At 41.1% G+C, this 17,321-nt stretch overlaps 1 protein-coding gene across 1 annotated transcript in view; it reads right to left on the bottom strand.

Moving 5' to 3' along the window:
• Nucleotides 1-17,321, bottom strand: part of ABHD18 (abhydrolase domain containing 18) — a 54,672-nt gene that overhangs the window by 28,238 nt on the left and 9,113 nt on the right. Inside the window, exons 2-5 of the mRNA XM_077476889.1 lie at nucleotides 9,316-9,422; nucleotides 6,285-6,369; nucleotides 5,991-6,091; nucleotides 4,271-4,349 (exon numbers count right to left, since the gene is read on the bottom strand). Of these exons, the coding sequence (XP_077333015.1) occupies nucleotides 4,271-4,349; nucleotides 5,991-6,091; nucleotides 6,285-6,369; nucleotides 9,316-9,407 (357 nt within the window). The 5' untranslated portion in view covers nucleotides 9,408-9,422. The remainder of the gene's footprint in view (nucleotides 1-4,270; nucleotides 4,350-5,990; nucleotides 6,092-6,284; nucleotides 6,370-9,315; nucleotides 9,423-17,321) is intronic.

Genomic DNA, 17,321 nt, shown 5'->3' with positions numbered 1-17,321 from the left:
CTAACACTATCCAGATGACTGGTCTGAAGGATTTTCCTTTTAGCAGATTCTAAGTTAGCAACTACCAAGTGAGGCTTTGGTGCAGTCCTGGGGACAGCTGCATTGGCAAGTCTAAAGCTTGAATTGTTTTGTTCCAAGCAGACATGGTACTTTTTGCAACAGTCTTAAAAGAAACTGGACATAGGGAACTGCTTCGAAATAAAGCCACCATGGTTCCTAGCAACCTCATGCAAAGGCAAATGGAGGGAATCGCCATTTGACCTGACCATCTGCACCAACTCTTATGGAGTTGATCTTTGCCTGATGCAAAAACACCTTTTCCCGGGCTGTGTCTATGATCAGACTCAAGTACTCCAGCTTTTTAGCGGTATTAAGGGAGATTTCTCTAGGCTGAGAGTCCAAACCCAACTCTTCAGATAGTTGGTTGTAGTGTGTACGCTTTGCTCCAAATGACCCACTGACTGATCTATTAATAATAGATAATCTAGGTATGCTAGGACTGTTATGCCCTGTGCCCTTAACCTGGCTAGAGGTGGGGCCAGCACTTTGGTAAACACCTGGGGTGTTGCAGCTAGCCCGAAGGGCAGGGCTACAAACTGGAAATGCTGCTGTTCTAACTCGAACCGCAGAACTTTTGATGAGCGGGAAATATAGGGACATGCAGTTATGCATTCCTGAAGTCGATTGATGGCAGAAGTTCTCCTCCTAGAAGGATAGAAACTACTGACCTGATCGTCTCCATGCAAAAAGGAGCAGAACCATAAAAAATAAAAAGGTTTGAATAAGACCCAAAACCTTGCTCCTTTGTGGGGATCTGTACGATCACCCCTTGAGATATTAATCGGTCTAGTGTCTGAAACAGAGATGGTCTTTCTCTGGATCCTTGGGAACGCTTGACCTCAGGAAGCGAGACGATAAAAAGTCCTGAAATTCCAGCTTTTACCCCAGCGTTACCATGGAGGTGACCCATCTGTCCTGAATTTCTTGCTTTCCAGACTTCTGAAAACTGCAGAAGTCTTCCCCCTACCTTGGTGAGGGGGGTTGCCTCTTCATGATGAGGTTTTAGGATTCTGCTTTGCAGGTTTCCGACCCAAGGACTTCTTTTGAGCCTGGGTCTGACTCTGAGATTTTCCTCTAGAGTGTGACAGCGGAGGCAGTCGGCCCTGCCTAGAGGTGGAAGCCCCTGGCGTAGGAGATAGACCCTGTTTAAATGAAGGGCGTTTATACTTTCTTTTGAATGACAAAAGAGTTCTTTTCCCATTAGAAATTGCTTGGATAGATTTGTCCAAGTTTTCTCCAAATAGTCACTCCCCATGAAAAGGGAGCCCAGTTAGGAGGTCTTTAAATGGTGCTTCAGCTGACCAAATTTTTTAACCACTGGATTCTACGCATCTGCACAAACGTATAGCGATATGCCGGTTGAATAGAATCTTTAATAGCATCTATGGCAAAGCATAATGCTTTTGGTAGTTCAGCCAATTCCCAAGCTTGTCGTGCAGGAAGCTCTCTAAGGGCCTGTTTAAATTGGTCCTTTGGGGATTGACAGACGCTTATTGCAGCGACTGCAGACTGAGTTTTGGCACCTGCCATGGAAAAAGTAGATCTTAACAGGGATTCCAAATCCTTATCTGTTGGATCCTTAAGCATCTGTGCGTTGTCTTCTGGACAAGTTAGGCCTTTATTCACATTGGAAATCGCAGCATCAACCCATCAACCGCTGGTATTTTCCATCTTTTAGAGAATTTAGTCTCCAAGGGATTGCAATTTTCTTAGGAGGAAAAAAAATGCTTATCCGGGTGATCCCATTCAGCAAAAATAAGCTGTTCTAGTAATGCGTATGCAGGAAACGCATGCAAAGGTTGAGAGGGTTTTAAAGAATCCAAGGAAGAAACCGACCTTTCAGGAGACTCCGTTAGGGATAGCATGAAAGTAGAATGACCCATCTCCGTAAGAGATTGTATCAGCAATTTCTCAGATTTGAGAGGCTGAAAAAAAGGCTCTTCTACCGTTGTTTCCTCCGCAGAGGAATCATCATCGGTTAGTTTTTCCTCCCGATTGACTGAGGGTAACACCTCATCCTGTGCCCACTGGTCCTCTTGCAAAGGTTCTGAAATCGGGGAGGTGGATCTAGCATGCTTCCTATCCATCTGAATGAAGGATGCGATTAAAGCCACTAATCTTTCTTCCAGACCCTGCAGGGAGGAGGAAAGGACATCTTCAGTCACGTATAAAGGGGCTGAGATGTGAGAAGCAGTTGCACCATCAATTTGTTCCAAATGGCTCACCCTGGCTTGCCATAACTGGTAATTCAGGCGAGGATGACAGCATGGAAATGTGACTCGGGATACTAGCCCCTGGTGGTGAAACCTTTACGTGGTGTCTTTTTTTGGTAGGCATAGCTCCAAGTACAAAAAACAGAGGCACTATACAAATTGCACTTAATCTCTGAAAATAGTCATGACATTTAAAGGCGCTATAAAATTCAGCATAGTGCTGGGAAAAGGGTGTCTTTCCTGTATCAGGAATGCCAGTTTGCAACCCTCCCATGTCCCACAGCTCTTGTGTCCTTTTGTTGCAGGCTGCTGGTTTTCTCCTTGTCAGCTGTGGAGAGACTGTCACAGCTCTGTTGCATTTTGTGTTAGCCTGCAGTGTGTCCTCGTGGACATTCACAGAATCGTGCTTAGGCCCTGCCCTCTCCCAGGAAAAGTTTTGCCCCCTTTTTACTTTTAAAATGTTCCCGCGTTTGTACACGGCATTTTCGGGTCCTACCGATCCAACACAAGGGGGGTGGAGGGGAGCAGGGACCCACTCAGCAGCAGGCACAAACAATGAAATCAGCCACAGTAAAAACAATTAGCAGTATTAGCTGGACCCCTGCGGTGGGGATGCTCTGGTCCCATCAGGGGGGAGAAGAAAACATGTTTGCAGCTTTCTTTTACCTTGCAGAGTCTCCCTCCACACGCTGCTGAGACGGAAGAAATACATAGGTGTTTTTAATTCCCAAGTTTCTTCCCTTACCTTATCCTCACCGCAGGATTTGCTGAATTCATCCATCACGGCGGGCTGGGCAGCAAACCTTCAAGGACTGGGTCCCTAAAACGGGGTTCCAACTGCCTTGGACCTGTAAAGAGCACTCCATCAAGAAGTTTAGGTAAATGTAACAAGACCTAAGCCCTGGGTTCCTGCCCTACAAAGAGAGGCGTTACAGGCAAAATCTCGTGCTTCGGATACGAGGTCCCAGGCACCCATCCATTTAGACCTCAATGGCACTTTGGATGGATCTGGTCTATGGAGGCTATTTAAATCCAGCATGGATCCCCCCTGGAGCTCCTCAGAGCACATCTTAACTCGTGACCAACACCTTTAGACACAGGTGAAAAAACTGATGTGCTCCTGGAAGGAAGAGGGGTTATATAGGGAGTAAACTTCCTTGATTGGGTTTACCAGTGTCAACACCTGAAGGTAGCCTATAACCCATTAAGTAACTTAACGCTTTGTGTCCCATGATGTACGATAAAGAAATGTGGTCTATTTATAAAGTAGAACCTTTGGGGTTTGCACACTGCTGGACATTCATCTATCTGTATTTTGTGGAATTAGAACATAATTTTCAGACAATTTGCCCTATTCACCCATCTGTAGTCACATAAACATGATAGAGATATTCTAAAAAACAAACAGGGCTTGCCCATAGCATTTCAATTTAATATGATTTGTCCATCAACAGCTGCACACAACATAAAAGAGAATTTGAATAATAGGCAAGATTCGGCAATAATTTTCACCTCATTTGCCCACATTATATTTGAATGTAATATGGTGGCTAAGGGGCAAAGCTTTGTTATTATAATCTCTGTATTAAAGGAAACTGTTGATGAGGGCAGATTGTTAAATGTAATGGAGGAATCCTCTTTGAAAATTAATTCATTCTAAATAAACCTCATCGTTTTGGTGTTTTTTGTGGGGGCATTCTGGCCCAGTCACAAATAAGAATTAACAGATCTGAAGATAACCCATTTATCACAGAATACTATACTACAGGTATTGATATAGCACCGGCAATTTAGGCATAACTTTCACTTACATCAATCCCTGCCTTAGAGAGCTTACAACCTAAGGTCCCGATTCTACATGCAAGCACATACTAAGGCCAAGCCAAAGGATCCGGAGTAAACCCACACAAGCATATGCATGAAGAGTATCCTGCCCCCATAGAAAATAGAACATACACAAATATGTTTCAAGTGTGCCATATATAAAAGATACTTACATGGTCACCTGTACCAGCCAGATGAATGCACACAGGCCTGTACTTGCTCTTCCATTCTTTAGGCACTATGAACTGAAACCTATAAAACATAATAAAAATAATACAGCAGATATATCACCTTGCATGGAGGTGAGAGCTTATAATTACTTTTTATTTCCAATGACATGGGAGATTTATTTGTATCGATCATGAAAAACCATTGGCTTCAAATGTACCCCAGTGAAAAAACACAGAAATAAAAAAAAAAATACAATAGAAGGTAACACTTGCTGGAGGTATCACAGCTGGATTACATTTACAGGCAGTAGAAGGGGGTCCCTCCCCCCTCCTTCTGCCTTTACAGGGCTCTCCTGAGTGATAGGGGAGCCCAGTAAGGATGCGACTGGCGGCATCCGGCTCGTCTCTCACAATGAGAGGTGGCAGAAACCAGAAGCTTCGAGGATTTAGTCACTTCTGGTTTCGGCTTTGTGCTTACTGGCTGATTACTGGCCAGTGAAGCAGCTGATCATACTGATCTGTATCTGATTGGCTGCATTGGAGGCCAGAAGAGAGATCTGGGGCCTAATAGACTCCAGATCTGTCTATAAAGAGGACCTGTTCCATCCCATGCAGTCACAAGGGATGTTGTTTAATGCTTGTGACAGCAATAAAGTTATTGGAAAAAAAAAAAAGTTTAAAATTAAAGAGACAGTGTAGAAAATGTTAATTCAAACAAAATAAATAACATTTTTTTTAAAAAACTTTAAAAGTGCCCCTGTCCTCCCACACATTTGAGAACAGCAATTGCACAACACATGTGAGGTATCGCTGCAAAAGTCAGAGCGAGAGCAAGAATTCTATCACCAGACCTCCTGTGCAACCCTAAACTGGTAACCTGTAAAAGCTTTTAAAGTGTTGTCTATGAGGTCTTTGAGGTAACGAAGGTTGGTGCTGTTCCTCAGGCGGGCGCAATTTTAAAGCTTGACATGTGTAGTGGCTATTTACTTGGCTAAACATCATCTTTTATATTTTACCCAAAAATTGGGTATTATATTGCGTTTTTGTTTTTTTTGTGCTTTAAAATACAATAAAGTTTTTCTTTTTTTTTTTTTTAATCTGCATTTGAAAAACCACTCTTGTGTGACATAAAAATATGCAACACGCCCCATTTTATTTTCTAGGGCTTCTATAATGTTTGGGGGTTCTAAGTAATGTTTTTTACATGTAGGAGAGGAATGTCAGAATTGGTCCAGACTGGAAGTAGTTAATAAGTGAAAATAAACATGACATTGAAAGCCAGATCTATGCAAGTACCGCTCCAGAAGAAAGCATCACTTGTGACAGCGGAGCTTGGTAGGTCTTTTCTATAAGTATTATTGTACACTTATGACCATTAATAGCACTTGTTATCAGTGGCTGCAAAATCTCTGTACAAGCATTAACTCTTCCCTTATCAAAGGGGAATAAGTAACAAGTATCACTGCATTTGTGCCATCAACACACATTGACCGAATGTCACTTCAGCCGATGTATCTCTGAATAATAGATATCTTCCCTGCATTGAATCTGCAGCCATGCCACCAAGACCAGTTGCAATTTTTTTCTGGAGAGTTACTGATGTGTCTGCAGTGGGTCCTAGCACCAAAGCAACCAATTCCAAGAAGATTAGTCAAACAGCCCGTTATTTCTCATATGACATCTACAAAAAATGCTTTCTGGGAAGGTCACCAGCCAAGCTTACCGTGCTACAACTGTTTCACTGGGCATAACATCTGGCACATAGTGAACCAAAGGTGAGGTAAAATGTCCATCGAGAATCTTGCAATCTGTTTGTTCTTCAACCTAAATCAAGGCATAAAACATAACCACAAGTTAAACTTTGTTACACATAAAAAGGAAATCAATTATCATACAATCCATTTCCAATCCGGTCACACAGATAAATAACAGTCGAGGTTTAAACTGATCCATATGTTACAGCAGTAGAACCAGGATGAAACCAGTCATATACTAAATGTCTAAATGAAAGCCTTACCGTGTCAACGTACACTGGGTAATCTTTAGGCACCAGATGCTGACATGTTTCTCGATTTCCAATAAGCTTACGAAATTCAAATAGTCTGGAAAAAGTAAATATAAATGAAAGATCCATAATATAAAATATATATATATATATATATATATATATATATATATATTATATATATTATATTATATTATATATATTATATACACATATACATATACACACACACACACACACATTGCAATTTGTGCTCCATATAAACACATATCAAATTGAATCTACAGTGGGGAAAATTATTTGATCCCCTGCAGATTTCAGATTGGACAAGAGGACCTATACTGCAGCCAGCAGCACCCTGTGACCGAAAAGGGGCATCCTCATGCCCTCTTAAATCCACCTGATAGAATCTAGTGAATGTATGGACTGAAGACCAAGTTGCAGCCTTGTAGATCTGAGCCATGGAGGCACTGCCCATGAAGCACTAACTGCTCTAGTTGAGTGCGCTTTAACCTGAAAAAGGAAGAATCTTCTTCTTTACACCATAAGCCTGAACAATAACCTGTTGAATCCATCTAGAGATAGTGGATTTCGACGCTACCTGGCCCTTTTTGGGGCCTTCTGGCAGAATACATAGACAATCAGTCTTTCGTATCTGAGCCGTTGGCTGCAGATAGATTCTGACTGCTCTTACAACATCTAAAGAGCGCAACAACTTCTCCTCCGTTCGACTGTGGAACTGGAAAAAAGGACGGTAGGATCACATCTTGATTCAGATGGAATCCTGAAACCACTTTAGGCAGAAAAGTCAGATGAGGACGCAACACCACCCTGTCTTTGTGAATAATCAAATATGGCTCTTTACAAGAAAGAGCTGCTAACTCCGATACCCTTCTAGCCAAGGATATGGCTACCAGAAAAAACTATTTCTTTGTCAAAAGAACTAAAGAAGCATGGTGCAATGGTTCAAAATGTTATTCCTCTAAAACAGACAAAACCAAAATTCAAATCCCATGGGTACACAGGTGGCTTAACCGGCGGATTCAAGTATAGTGCCCCCTGAACAAAGGTCCGGACCAGGGAATGAGAGGCAAGTGGTCTTTGAAAGAATATCAACAAGGCTGAGATCTGGCCCTTGATAGTGCTCAAGGCCAGCTTCATTTCTACGTCTAATTGAAGAAAGGCAAGAATCCTGCTAATGCCATACTTTCTAGGATGCCACCCCCTGGATTCACACCAGGAAACATATGCCTTCCAGATTCTGTAGTAGATGAGCCTGAAGGTTGGCTTCCTAGCATTAGCTAGAGTGGACAGGACTGGCCCCAAGAGGCCACGACACTTCAGAATGTGGGTCTCAACTGCCAAACCGTCAAATTCAGGCAGGATGGAATATTGGACCCTGTGAGAGTAGATCTGGTGCAGCAGAAGAACCCAAGGTCTTCCTTCTGCCGTTTTTACAATCTCCGCATACCAAGGTCGCCTGGGCCACCAGAATTACCGGCTTTCCTTCTGTTTTGACTCTCTGAAGGAATTGGAGAAGCAGAACTGGAAGGAACGCATAAATCAGAATACTGATCCCATGGAATCGTTAAGGCATCTGACCCTTGTGCTAGTGGATCCTTTGTTCTTGACACAAAACTGTCCAATTTTTACAAGGTTTACATCCGGGGTACCCCATTTTTGACATATGGCAGGAAATATGTTGGGGTGTAGAGACCATTCTCCTGGACACAGCTGCTGGCGGCTTAGGAAATCCGCCTGCCAATTTTCTATCCCTGGAATGAAGACCACAGACAGACAAGGAACATGCCTCTCTGCCCAAGAAAAAATGTAATTCGCCTCTTTTTGGGCATCCAGACTCCTGATGCCCCCTTGGTGATTGATATAGGTCACTGCCATAGTACTGTCAGACTGTATCCGGACAGGACAACCCTGCAACCTGTAAGTCCAGAGGGCTAGACGAATCGCCCAAATCTCCAGAATGTTGATGGGCATGAGCCTTTCGGCTCTGGACCATCTTCCCTGGGTGGAAGCTTCTTCCACAACCGCTCCCCAGCCTATTAGGCTGGCATCTGTGGTTATGACTTTCCAAGTAACTGGAACAAGGGATTTTCCTTTCAGTAGATTCTTGGTCAGCAACCACCAATTGAGGCCCTGGCATACCCATGGTGATAGGCACATTGGAAAGATCCAAGGCTTGAACTCTTTTGTTCCAGGCAGAGAGGATGCTGCTCTGTAAAGGCCTTGAGTGAAACTGGGCGTAAAGAACAGCCTCGAAAGAGGCCACCATTTTCCCTAATAGTCTCATACATAGTCAAATGGAGGGATTTTTCCTTGCTATGACTACCCGTGCCAAATCCTTTATGGCTTTAGCTTTTGACCTGGATAAAAAATACTCTGCTTTGGACTGTGTTTATGCCCAAATACTCCAGTCTTTTTAGGGGCTGTAAGGAAGATTTTTCTAGATTGAGGACCCAGCCTAGGTACTCTACTGTGCTGAGTACATTGCAGTCTAAGCGTGCTGCGGACTGTTCTACGAGTAGCAAATCATCCATATAAGCTGTCACTGTTATGCCCCAAGCCCTTAGTTTTGCCAGGGGCGGGGAGAGAATTTTCGTGAACACTCGAGGTGAGGTAGCAAGACTGAAAGGTAGGGCCATGAAATGGAAGTGGCACTGATCCACCGCAAACCTTAGAAATCTTTGGTGAATCTTGGCTGTCTCTTGGCAACTCAAAGTTTCAGCTCCCTCCATAAATTTTCTATACGATTAAGAGCTGGAGACTGGCTAGGCCAATCTGTGACCTTAATGTACTGCTTCTTGAGCCACTCCTTTCTGGAGATGTTAAGGCAGCCTGATTTGGACAGGGATTGGATGTTGGCCTGAAAGTACAGTTCAGAATCCAGGGTTGCATTGGCAGTTTTACAGCTTTTATATGCCAACCGATTTAAATTACATTTTAAATATAGAACAAATACCACATAGAATTATAGAAGATGATGAACACTACCATCAATAATATAATATGAATTCTATAATCATACCGCTTTAAATCTTCAGGTTTTCCCCATCCGCGGATGAAAAATTTTGTTAGAAGCAACCGTCTGTATAGCACATCGAGTTTACTCAAACCCATTTGGGTATGTCACAGCTGGAAAAAAAAAAAAGCAATACAAATGTTAAAATAGTCAAAGGCAATAATCTATCAGATTCACATTCTTCTTCCCAAGCTGCTTAAAGTCTAATGTGTTTGCCCCATTTACAGTCACAAACACTGCAGGGGGAGTCAGCAGAAGGCAATTACATACATTCCAATATGTTTTAATTTTTTGGATAGAACATACAAACTGGACATAGATTATACAATTTTCCTTTAGATTTACCAAAACCATATAATATATGGGATCAAACCTGAACACTTTCAATTTGTATGCAATCAGGTTGGCCCTTGCATTACGTTATACAGGATTTTTAGAGCCAACAGTTTGTGCAGCGCTTTACAACATCAGGGAAGACAGTACAATTACAATACAATTCAATACAATACAGGGGGGGTAAGAGGGCCCTGCTTATTAGAGCTTACAATCTAGAAGGGGGTCAAGTGGAACAAAGGGTAGTAGCTGTGGGGAAAGATCAGATAGAGAAAATGAAAATACAGTTGTTAGGTGTCTGTAGGATAGGCTTCTCTAAAGAGGAGGATTTTCAGGGATGATATAAAAGCTAAGGAGAACAGTTTGGGGTAAGGAGTGCCATAGGCTTGGAGAGGCTCTGGAATAGTCCTGGAGATGAGCATGGGAGGAGGTGATGAGAGCAGAAGGTCTTGAGAAGAACAAAGAGAACGATTAGGTTGGTATTTAGAGACTAGGTCAGTGATGTAGCTGGGGGCAGCTGGATGAGACGAATGCCGTACCGAATGGTACCGACTAGGGATGCACCGAAATATCGGCTGCTGAAACATATCGGCCAAAAATGGTGTTTTCAGCACATTGCCGAAAGAAAAAAAAAAAATGTAGATAATGGCGCCTAAAACTGCACATGCGCAGAAGTGGTGCACGCACTGTGTGATGTCATGCACGTTCCTTGTGGTTAAGACGCTGAACTCGCGAGCACGTTCCCTGAGGTGGAGCCGCTTGAGTTGGAAGCACTTTCCCCAAGGACGTTGCTCGTGGTTGAGACTTGAGAGGCAGTTGTTACTCAGGAGACGGCTGCATTGGAGAGTGGGCACCGTCCCTCCTGGATGGCTACTATTCGCCGGTGAGCATTCTCTTTAACTACTGACAAACAATCCATCTAGTACTATATACAATGCAAACTTTGCTATTGAAAAAGAGATATTCAGTTGTACTTGTAGTATTATAGTTAGTTCTACTACTACTACTACTCTAACAATCCAGGTAATAATTATTATTTATTTTTAAGGTACTTATATAGCACCATCAATTTATATAGCATTCAGTTAGTGTGTTATACTAATACTACACTGCCAAGTGTTGAATTTTTTTAAATATGACAGTATGCACCATGCAGCAATATACTACTGAATATTATATATCAAAAATAGCATGCAATCAAATCAATAAAATCAATATATTCTTTGGTACAAGTCAGATGTACTGCAGTGCATGGCAAGAGAGCTGAACTGTTAAAAAAGATTGGTGGTTAGGTCTAGTTTTTTTTTTTTTTTTTTTTATAGCTGCCTGGGGTTTAGTTTTTAGATTCATTTTAGTCGTCTTTTCCCCTCAGATTTCACTCCCACTATAGATTATTCTATGCTATTCTACGCTACCAGCAAAGGTGGACCATGTCTGCAGTGTTGAAATATTTAAAAGTTTCTGATAAAGACCCCCAAATTTGCAATCTGCAGTCTTTACTCAGCAGAAATTTCAAGAGGGGGTTCAGTGCCAAGGCATTTTTCAAACCAATGGTTTGATACACCACCTAAAAACACGTCATCCAGTTCAGAATACAAGAAAACAAGAAAACAGTACCACTTCCAAAAAGTGCCTCAGGCTCAAGCACATTAAGTTCAATACCATCTGTGGCATCAGTCTTCGAAAAGGTTAAAAAATTTACAAGTGACAGTCCCAAAGCTCGTGACATTACAGATAAAATTGTGGAAATTATTGCATTAGATGACCAGCCATTCTCTGTTGTGGAGGACATTGGATTCCATAGGCTCATGCAACATATTGAGCCGTGTTCATGAGCTCATGACTACTGACATCATAGCAATCAGTTTTACTACTGACATTTGGAGTTCAGACGTCAGTCCAACGAGCATGTTTAGCCTGACAGCGTAGTGGATAGATGCCAAATTTCAATTGCAAAACATCCTACTTAACGCACGTGAGTTTGTTGGATCACATACTGCAGCAGCAATATCTGACACTTGCCACATTGAAAAGTCTAAAGTGCATTTGATTGTCCAAGATAATGCGAGGAACATGACAAAGGCAACGGAGGACAGTGAACTTAAAAGCATACCGTGTATGGCACACAAGCTGCAATTGACTGTGAATGAGGGATTGCTGAGTCAGTGCACCCTATCTGATATCAAAACAAAAAGGAAGAAAAATTGTAGGTCACTTTAAGCATTCTCCGCTTGCTTATTCCAGATTACAAACTTTGTAGATACAGTTTGGAATGCCACAAAAACGACTGCAGAAAGATGTAGTCACTCATTTAAACAGTACCTACTAAGTCTTTTCGAATAAAGGCATGCTTTAGCTGTGTAGATTGCACATTACGAACTACCGGCAACACTGAGCACACATCAGTGGATGTTAGTTGAAAATAGTTTGTCTCTTCTATCTCCATTTGAACAGTTAACAAAAGAAATAAGCTTAGCTAATGCTTCCATTGCTGAAGTTATCCCCTTGATTGCTGCACTGAAGCATCTGCTAGGAAAAGAGGCAGAAACAGACCATGGTGAAAAAAACGGCTAAAACCACTCTACTGGAGGCCGATAACTGGTTTCAAGACACCAAATCCAACCTTCTGTACTGCATTGCAACAGTTCTAGATCCTCAATTTAAAGAGCATTATTTTTTTTAATGTAGAGAAAAATCAGCGTGTATGGGAAAAGATATAGGCACAAATATAGGTGATGGAAGCATCTGGTGAAGGAGTTTCGGGGTGTAGCACAGAGGAAAGTATACCAGAGAAAAGGCTGCATACAAGTGAAAAGGAACACACTCCCCCAATTTCTGATATGTTTGAAGAAATTTTACATGAATGCACCCCGATCCATAGCAGTGCCCCAACAACTGCAGCTACCCAACAGCTGGAGATTTACTGTATTTACCTGAACAGCCTATTGCCAGAAGCGACAATCCCCTTGAGTACTGGCGCATCAACAAACAACGTTTTCCTTTGCTTGCAAAGATTGCACGCATATATTTATTTGCCTCAAGCACAAGTACAGAGAGTGAGAGACTATTCAGTCTAACACCACATTCTTGATGAGAAGAGGAACCATCTCTCCTGTGAGGAAGCTGAACAAATTTTGTTCTTAAGGCGAAATCTGCCACTTTTACTGAAATAGCTTGAGAAATCAGTAGCACAGTCCAATTAATTTACTATGTTGAACATAGTAAATTAATTGGTATATTCAGACTGTGCTATTGGACACAATTGAAACATATTATGTTGCAATTGTCTAGTTGTGCCATTTGTTGTTCATTGTAGTTCTTCTACAGTTTTTTTTGCACTTCTTCAATTTATAAGAGAACTCCAGCTTTTGAACTACTGTACACATAGTTTGTTGTTGGACCAAACCATGTCTCTCCCTAAGCTGTCAGCCCGCTGCATGTATATCTGTTCTGTATCTGTGGCTGGCTACATACATACCGCACTGTGTTCCGGCTATGGGACAGAGACTTCCAGAAACAGACTAGTCTACATTGCTTGCTGTGATTGGCTGAGCGCCGCTGCTGTAGACCAGACTGTAGACTAGTCTGTGTTCCGGGACGTCTCCGCCCATACCCAGAACACAGTGTGGTGTACTGCATGAAACGCGCAGCTACATGTTACATATAGATGCATAGAGTTTTATCACACATGCAGCCGCAGACACCTTAGGGCGAGAACTTCATTCTCATTTAAGTTGAAAATAAAAAAAAACAATAAAAAAAATCATAAGTTTTATATATATATATATATATAATTTACAGAAAAACTGTGAAACAGAATAAGGCCTCATGCACACGAGACGCAGTTAAACGCGTGTTCAGATGCAGTTGGACACTTTTTTCAACTGCCCCTGAACTCATTCAATGTTATCCTATGTGTCCATGCACACAGTCTCGTTTTTTGCCATTTTTATGCAGTTGTGTTTAACCTCGTTTTTCCAGAAGCAAAAATATAGGTTCAGACGCAAAAATTTCCACGTTTCAGATGCAAAACGTGGCTAAACGCGGCACACGCGTTTAGCCGCGTTTGCGTTTATATGCGTTTTTAAAGGAACCCAATTTATTGGACCTGAAAACTCAGAAATATGATCTGAGAATGACATTTTGTGACCCGAATTTGGGGGCCCATATCTTGGGGCCACTTGATGCCAGGAACAGTGGTATGCAGACACTGTGGATCTAGCACTACAACATATCCAAATTTGGGGTTCCTATCACCAAGTGACCCCGAGAAAGGGGGCCTCAAAGTCGGGTCGCAAAATGTCATGCACTTTTCTGCATCAGAGAATGACATTTTGCGATCCGACTTTGGGGGCCCATATCTTGGGGCCAATTAATGCCAGGAACCCCAATGTCATGTCATGCACTTTTCTGCATCAGAGATACATGGCCTCAAAGCCAACTGTGACCATCTGTGGCAATGTCATTTGGTCATTAGGGTTGGGTGTTATGGTAAGTGGTTATCCGTTAGGGTTAGGGTTATTGTTTAGGATTAAGGGTTGGATTAGGGTTGTTTAGGGTTAGGGTTAGCTGTTAGGGGTAGGGTTAGTGTTAGGGGTTAGTGGTTAGTGTTAGGATGAATGGTTAGGGTTAGGATTCTGGATATTTTAATAAGGCATTAAAAAATATTATACTACCATATACAGCAGCAAAGAATTAAAATATATTAAGCAATACATATTTCACGATAAAAATATAAAACATGTATGTGCAGCTGCGTACCTACCCCGACAAGTTTTTTTTATTTTATCCCGGATGTCCATTGTCACATTTGATCTGCTCTTAGAAAAAGTACTACCAGATCTGACATTCGTGGACACCAATATGAGAAACAGTGTGTCACCAGAGGAACTGCTGTTGGTAACGATCAGGTATGTGTATATATTTATAAAATATATTTATCTATAGATGTACAGATGAATTTTTTTCTCTGTCCTTTATTTAAAAAAAAATAATGTCTATTTATAGCAAATTATCCAATTTTTTAAAATATCTAAAATTTTCAGGTGGCAATTTTTAACATGTTAAAAATATATTGAAAAATTGGCCAAATAAATTTAAAACAATTATAAAAAATCTAATTAACATAGGTTTGCTTTTAAATAAAACAATTTGAAACTAGAAAAAATTAATAAACACATATTAAGATTAAAAAATAAATAACTATTTTAATATTGTTTTATATTAGAAATAATGAAAACATGTTAAAAATTGCGACAAGAAAATTTTAGATATTTTAAAAAATTGGATAATTTGCTATAAATAGACATTTTTTTTTAAAAATAAAGCACAGAGAAAAAAAATCATCTACATCTATAGATAAATATATTTTATAAATATGTACACATACCTGATCGTTACCAACAGACGTTCCTCTGGTGACACACTGTTTCTCATATTGGTGTCCACGAATGTCAGACCAGGTCGTACTTTTTCTAAGAGCAGATCAAATGTGACAATGGACATCCGGCTAAAATTAAAAAACTTGTCGGGGTAGGTACGCAGCTGCACATACATGTTTGTGAAATAGCCAACGGACATTCGCTGTCCCATCAACGGATGGGTCCAATATCGATGAGCTCCGACTCTGGACCTCTCACGAAATTTGCGACGACGTTGCTGTCTCATCAAGAGCAACATCAGGAGCATTTCCTGACATATATTCATAATGGGATCCATTTCAAAATATATACCACAGAAAGAGAGGCAAATGCAAGTGTACAACTGCTCTCTATGCTGCTGCTGCTCACTCTGATCAAAATAGCAAAAATAGTTAAAAAAACATGCTTTGAGAGCTTGGGGAGGGTCTACATGATGTTATCTTTATAAACGCTTATAAACGCAAACGCGGCTAAACGCGTCATGCAAACGCAGCAAAACGCGTGTTTCAGCTTTTTTTGAGCAGAGTTTTCACCTGCGTCTCGTGTGCATGAGGCCTTCAGCCTTCTGCTATGTTTCTGTTATGATTAGTTGTTCTTTAATTTTATAACAAGGTTGTTTTGCACAATAACTTTGCCATTAAAGGCATATGAAACTGAATAGGAAAACACAGAGGTTGATTGATTTATTATTACCAAACCTGGAGAGTGCAAACTCTGGTGCAGCTCTGCATAGAAGGTTAGGTTAACCGATCTGCTTCCATTTTTTTTGTTTTTTGGCAAAGCTTTGAACAAGCCGAAGAACTTCGAAACTCATTGGCTAGCCTAATGTACTCAGCTGCGCTAAATTTTTCAATCTCTCCAATTTTAGTAAATCAACTCCACAATCTCTGGTGCTTGGAAGTGGGCCCCAGACTGTTTTTTCCCTGCTGGCTTCACTGGACATGCCTCGCCTTGATGCCATCTTATGACTAGGGAAGTCAGTGGATACACTGTCTGAAATAAAACAAGACAGAGGGCGCCCCGGCCTAGTGCATCAAGAAAGACCTCTCTTTGTTAATATGGAAACTTAAGTAATATACAACAAACCAACAGGTGTACTCTATCAAACTTGTCATCAAAAGTAAGCTTCCAGTCCACAATACATCATATCACATCACCTATAGCCTAGGACAACTGGAAAACCCAACAGGTTAACGTGTTTTGAGGACTTTCCTCTACTCAGAGCTTTGGCTTTAAGGAAGTGGTAAGTACTAGAAAGACCTTAGCCTGTTGCTGGATTTTCCAATTGTCCCACTCCCATTATGTGATGTGAATGATGAAGTATCGTGGACTGGAAGCTGATTTTTTACTTTGAGAACAAGCTTAAGCATAACGAATAAAACACAATTTTGAATTTTATACATCAAATAAATTTTATTACTTAAAAAAAAAAAAAACTAATTTTCGGCACCAAAATTTCCATTCGGTGCACACCCTTAGTACCGACATGTAATGCCCTGTCCGTTCAGGGACAAAGTTACAATGCACATCTGCGTATCTATGGTCAAAATGTAAAATGATATGTTCATTTCCACATTGTACTTCAATTATCTCTATCCCCCCCCCCAGTTTTATGAATGAACGATCTATCAGCAGAGCTGTGGATGTGTAAAGGCAGCTACTGATAGACTCACAGAAAGTAGTGCTTAGTGATCTGTCACATTTATGAATGAACAATCAGTGCTGCTTATAATCAGTAAAAGAAAACCCCAAATGTTGGTTTGTCCCCAGAAAAAAAATAGAGGGGACACTAGCTCTGGTGACCTGAAAGACCCCAAAGAATTCCCTTAATTTTCAGGGATTTCCTTTGACTTCCTGTTATGGCTATGGAACAGGAAGTGAAGGTAAATCTCTGCAATGGAACACAGATGGCAAAAAAAAATAAAAAATCTGACAGGGGTTATAGCCCTCCCTTGCTCTAACCAAAATAAAAAAAATGTTTTGCCAATGGCTCTACTTTTTTTTTTTTAACACAATGGGGGTTATTTACGAAAGGCAAATCCACTTTGCACTGAAAGTGCACTTGGAAGTGCAGTCGCTGTAAATCTAAGGGGTAGATCTGAAATGAGTGGAAGCTCTGCTGATTTTATTATCCAATCACGTGCAAGCTAAAATGCTGTTTTTTTATTTTCCTTGCATGTCACCCTCGGATCTACAGCGACTACACTTCCAAGTGCACTTGTAGTGTAAAGTGGATTTGCCTTTCATAAATAACCCCCA

The sequence above is a fragment of the Lithobates pipiens genome, unplaced genomic scaffold (genome assembly GCF_037356315.1).
Source record: "Lithobates pipiens isolate NorthernLeopardFrog02 unplaced genomic scaffold, aLitPip1_a1.2 Scaffold_13, whole genome shotgun sequence".
NCBI classification, from domain to species: Eukaryota; Metazoa; Chordata; class Amphibia; order Anura; family Ranidae; genus Lithobates; species Lithobates pipiens.
Note: the sequence above shows the minus strand (reverse complement) of the source record. Positions and strands in the feature narration are given on the sequence as shown.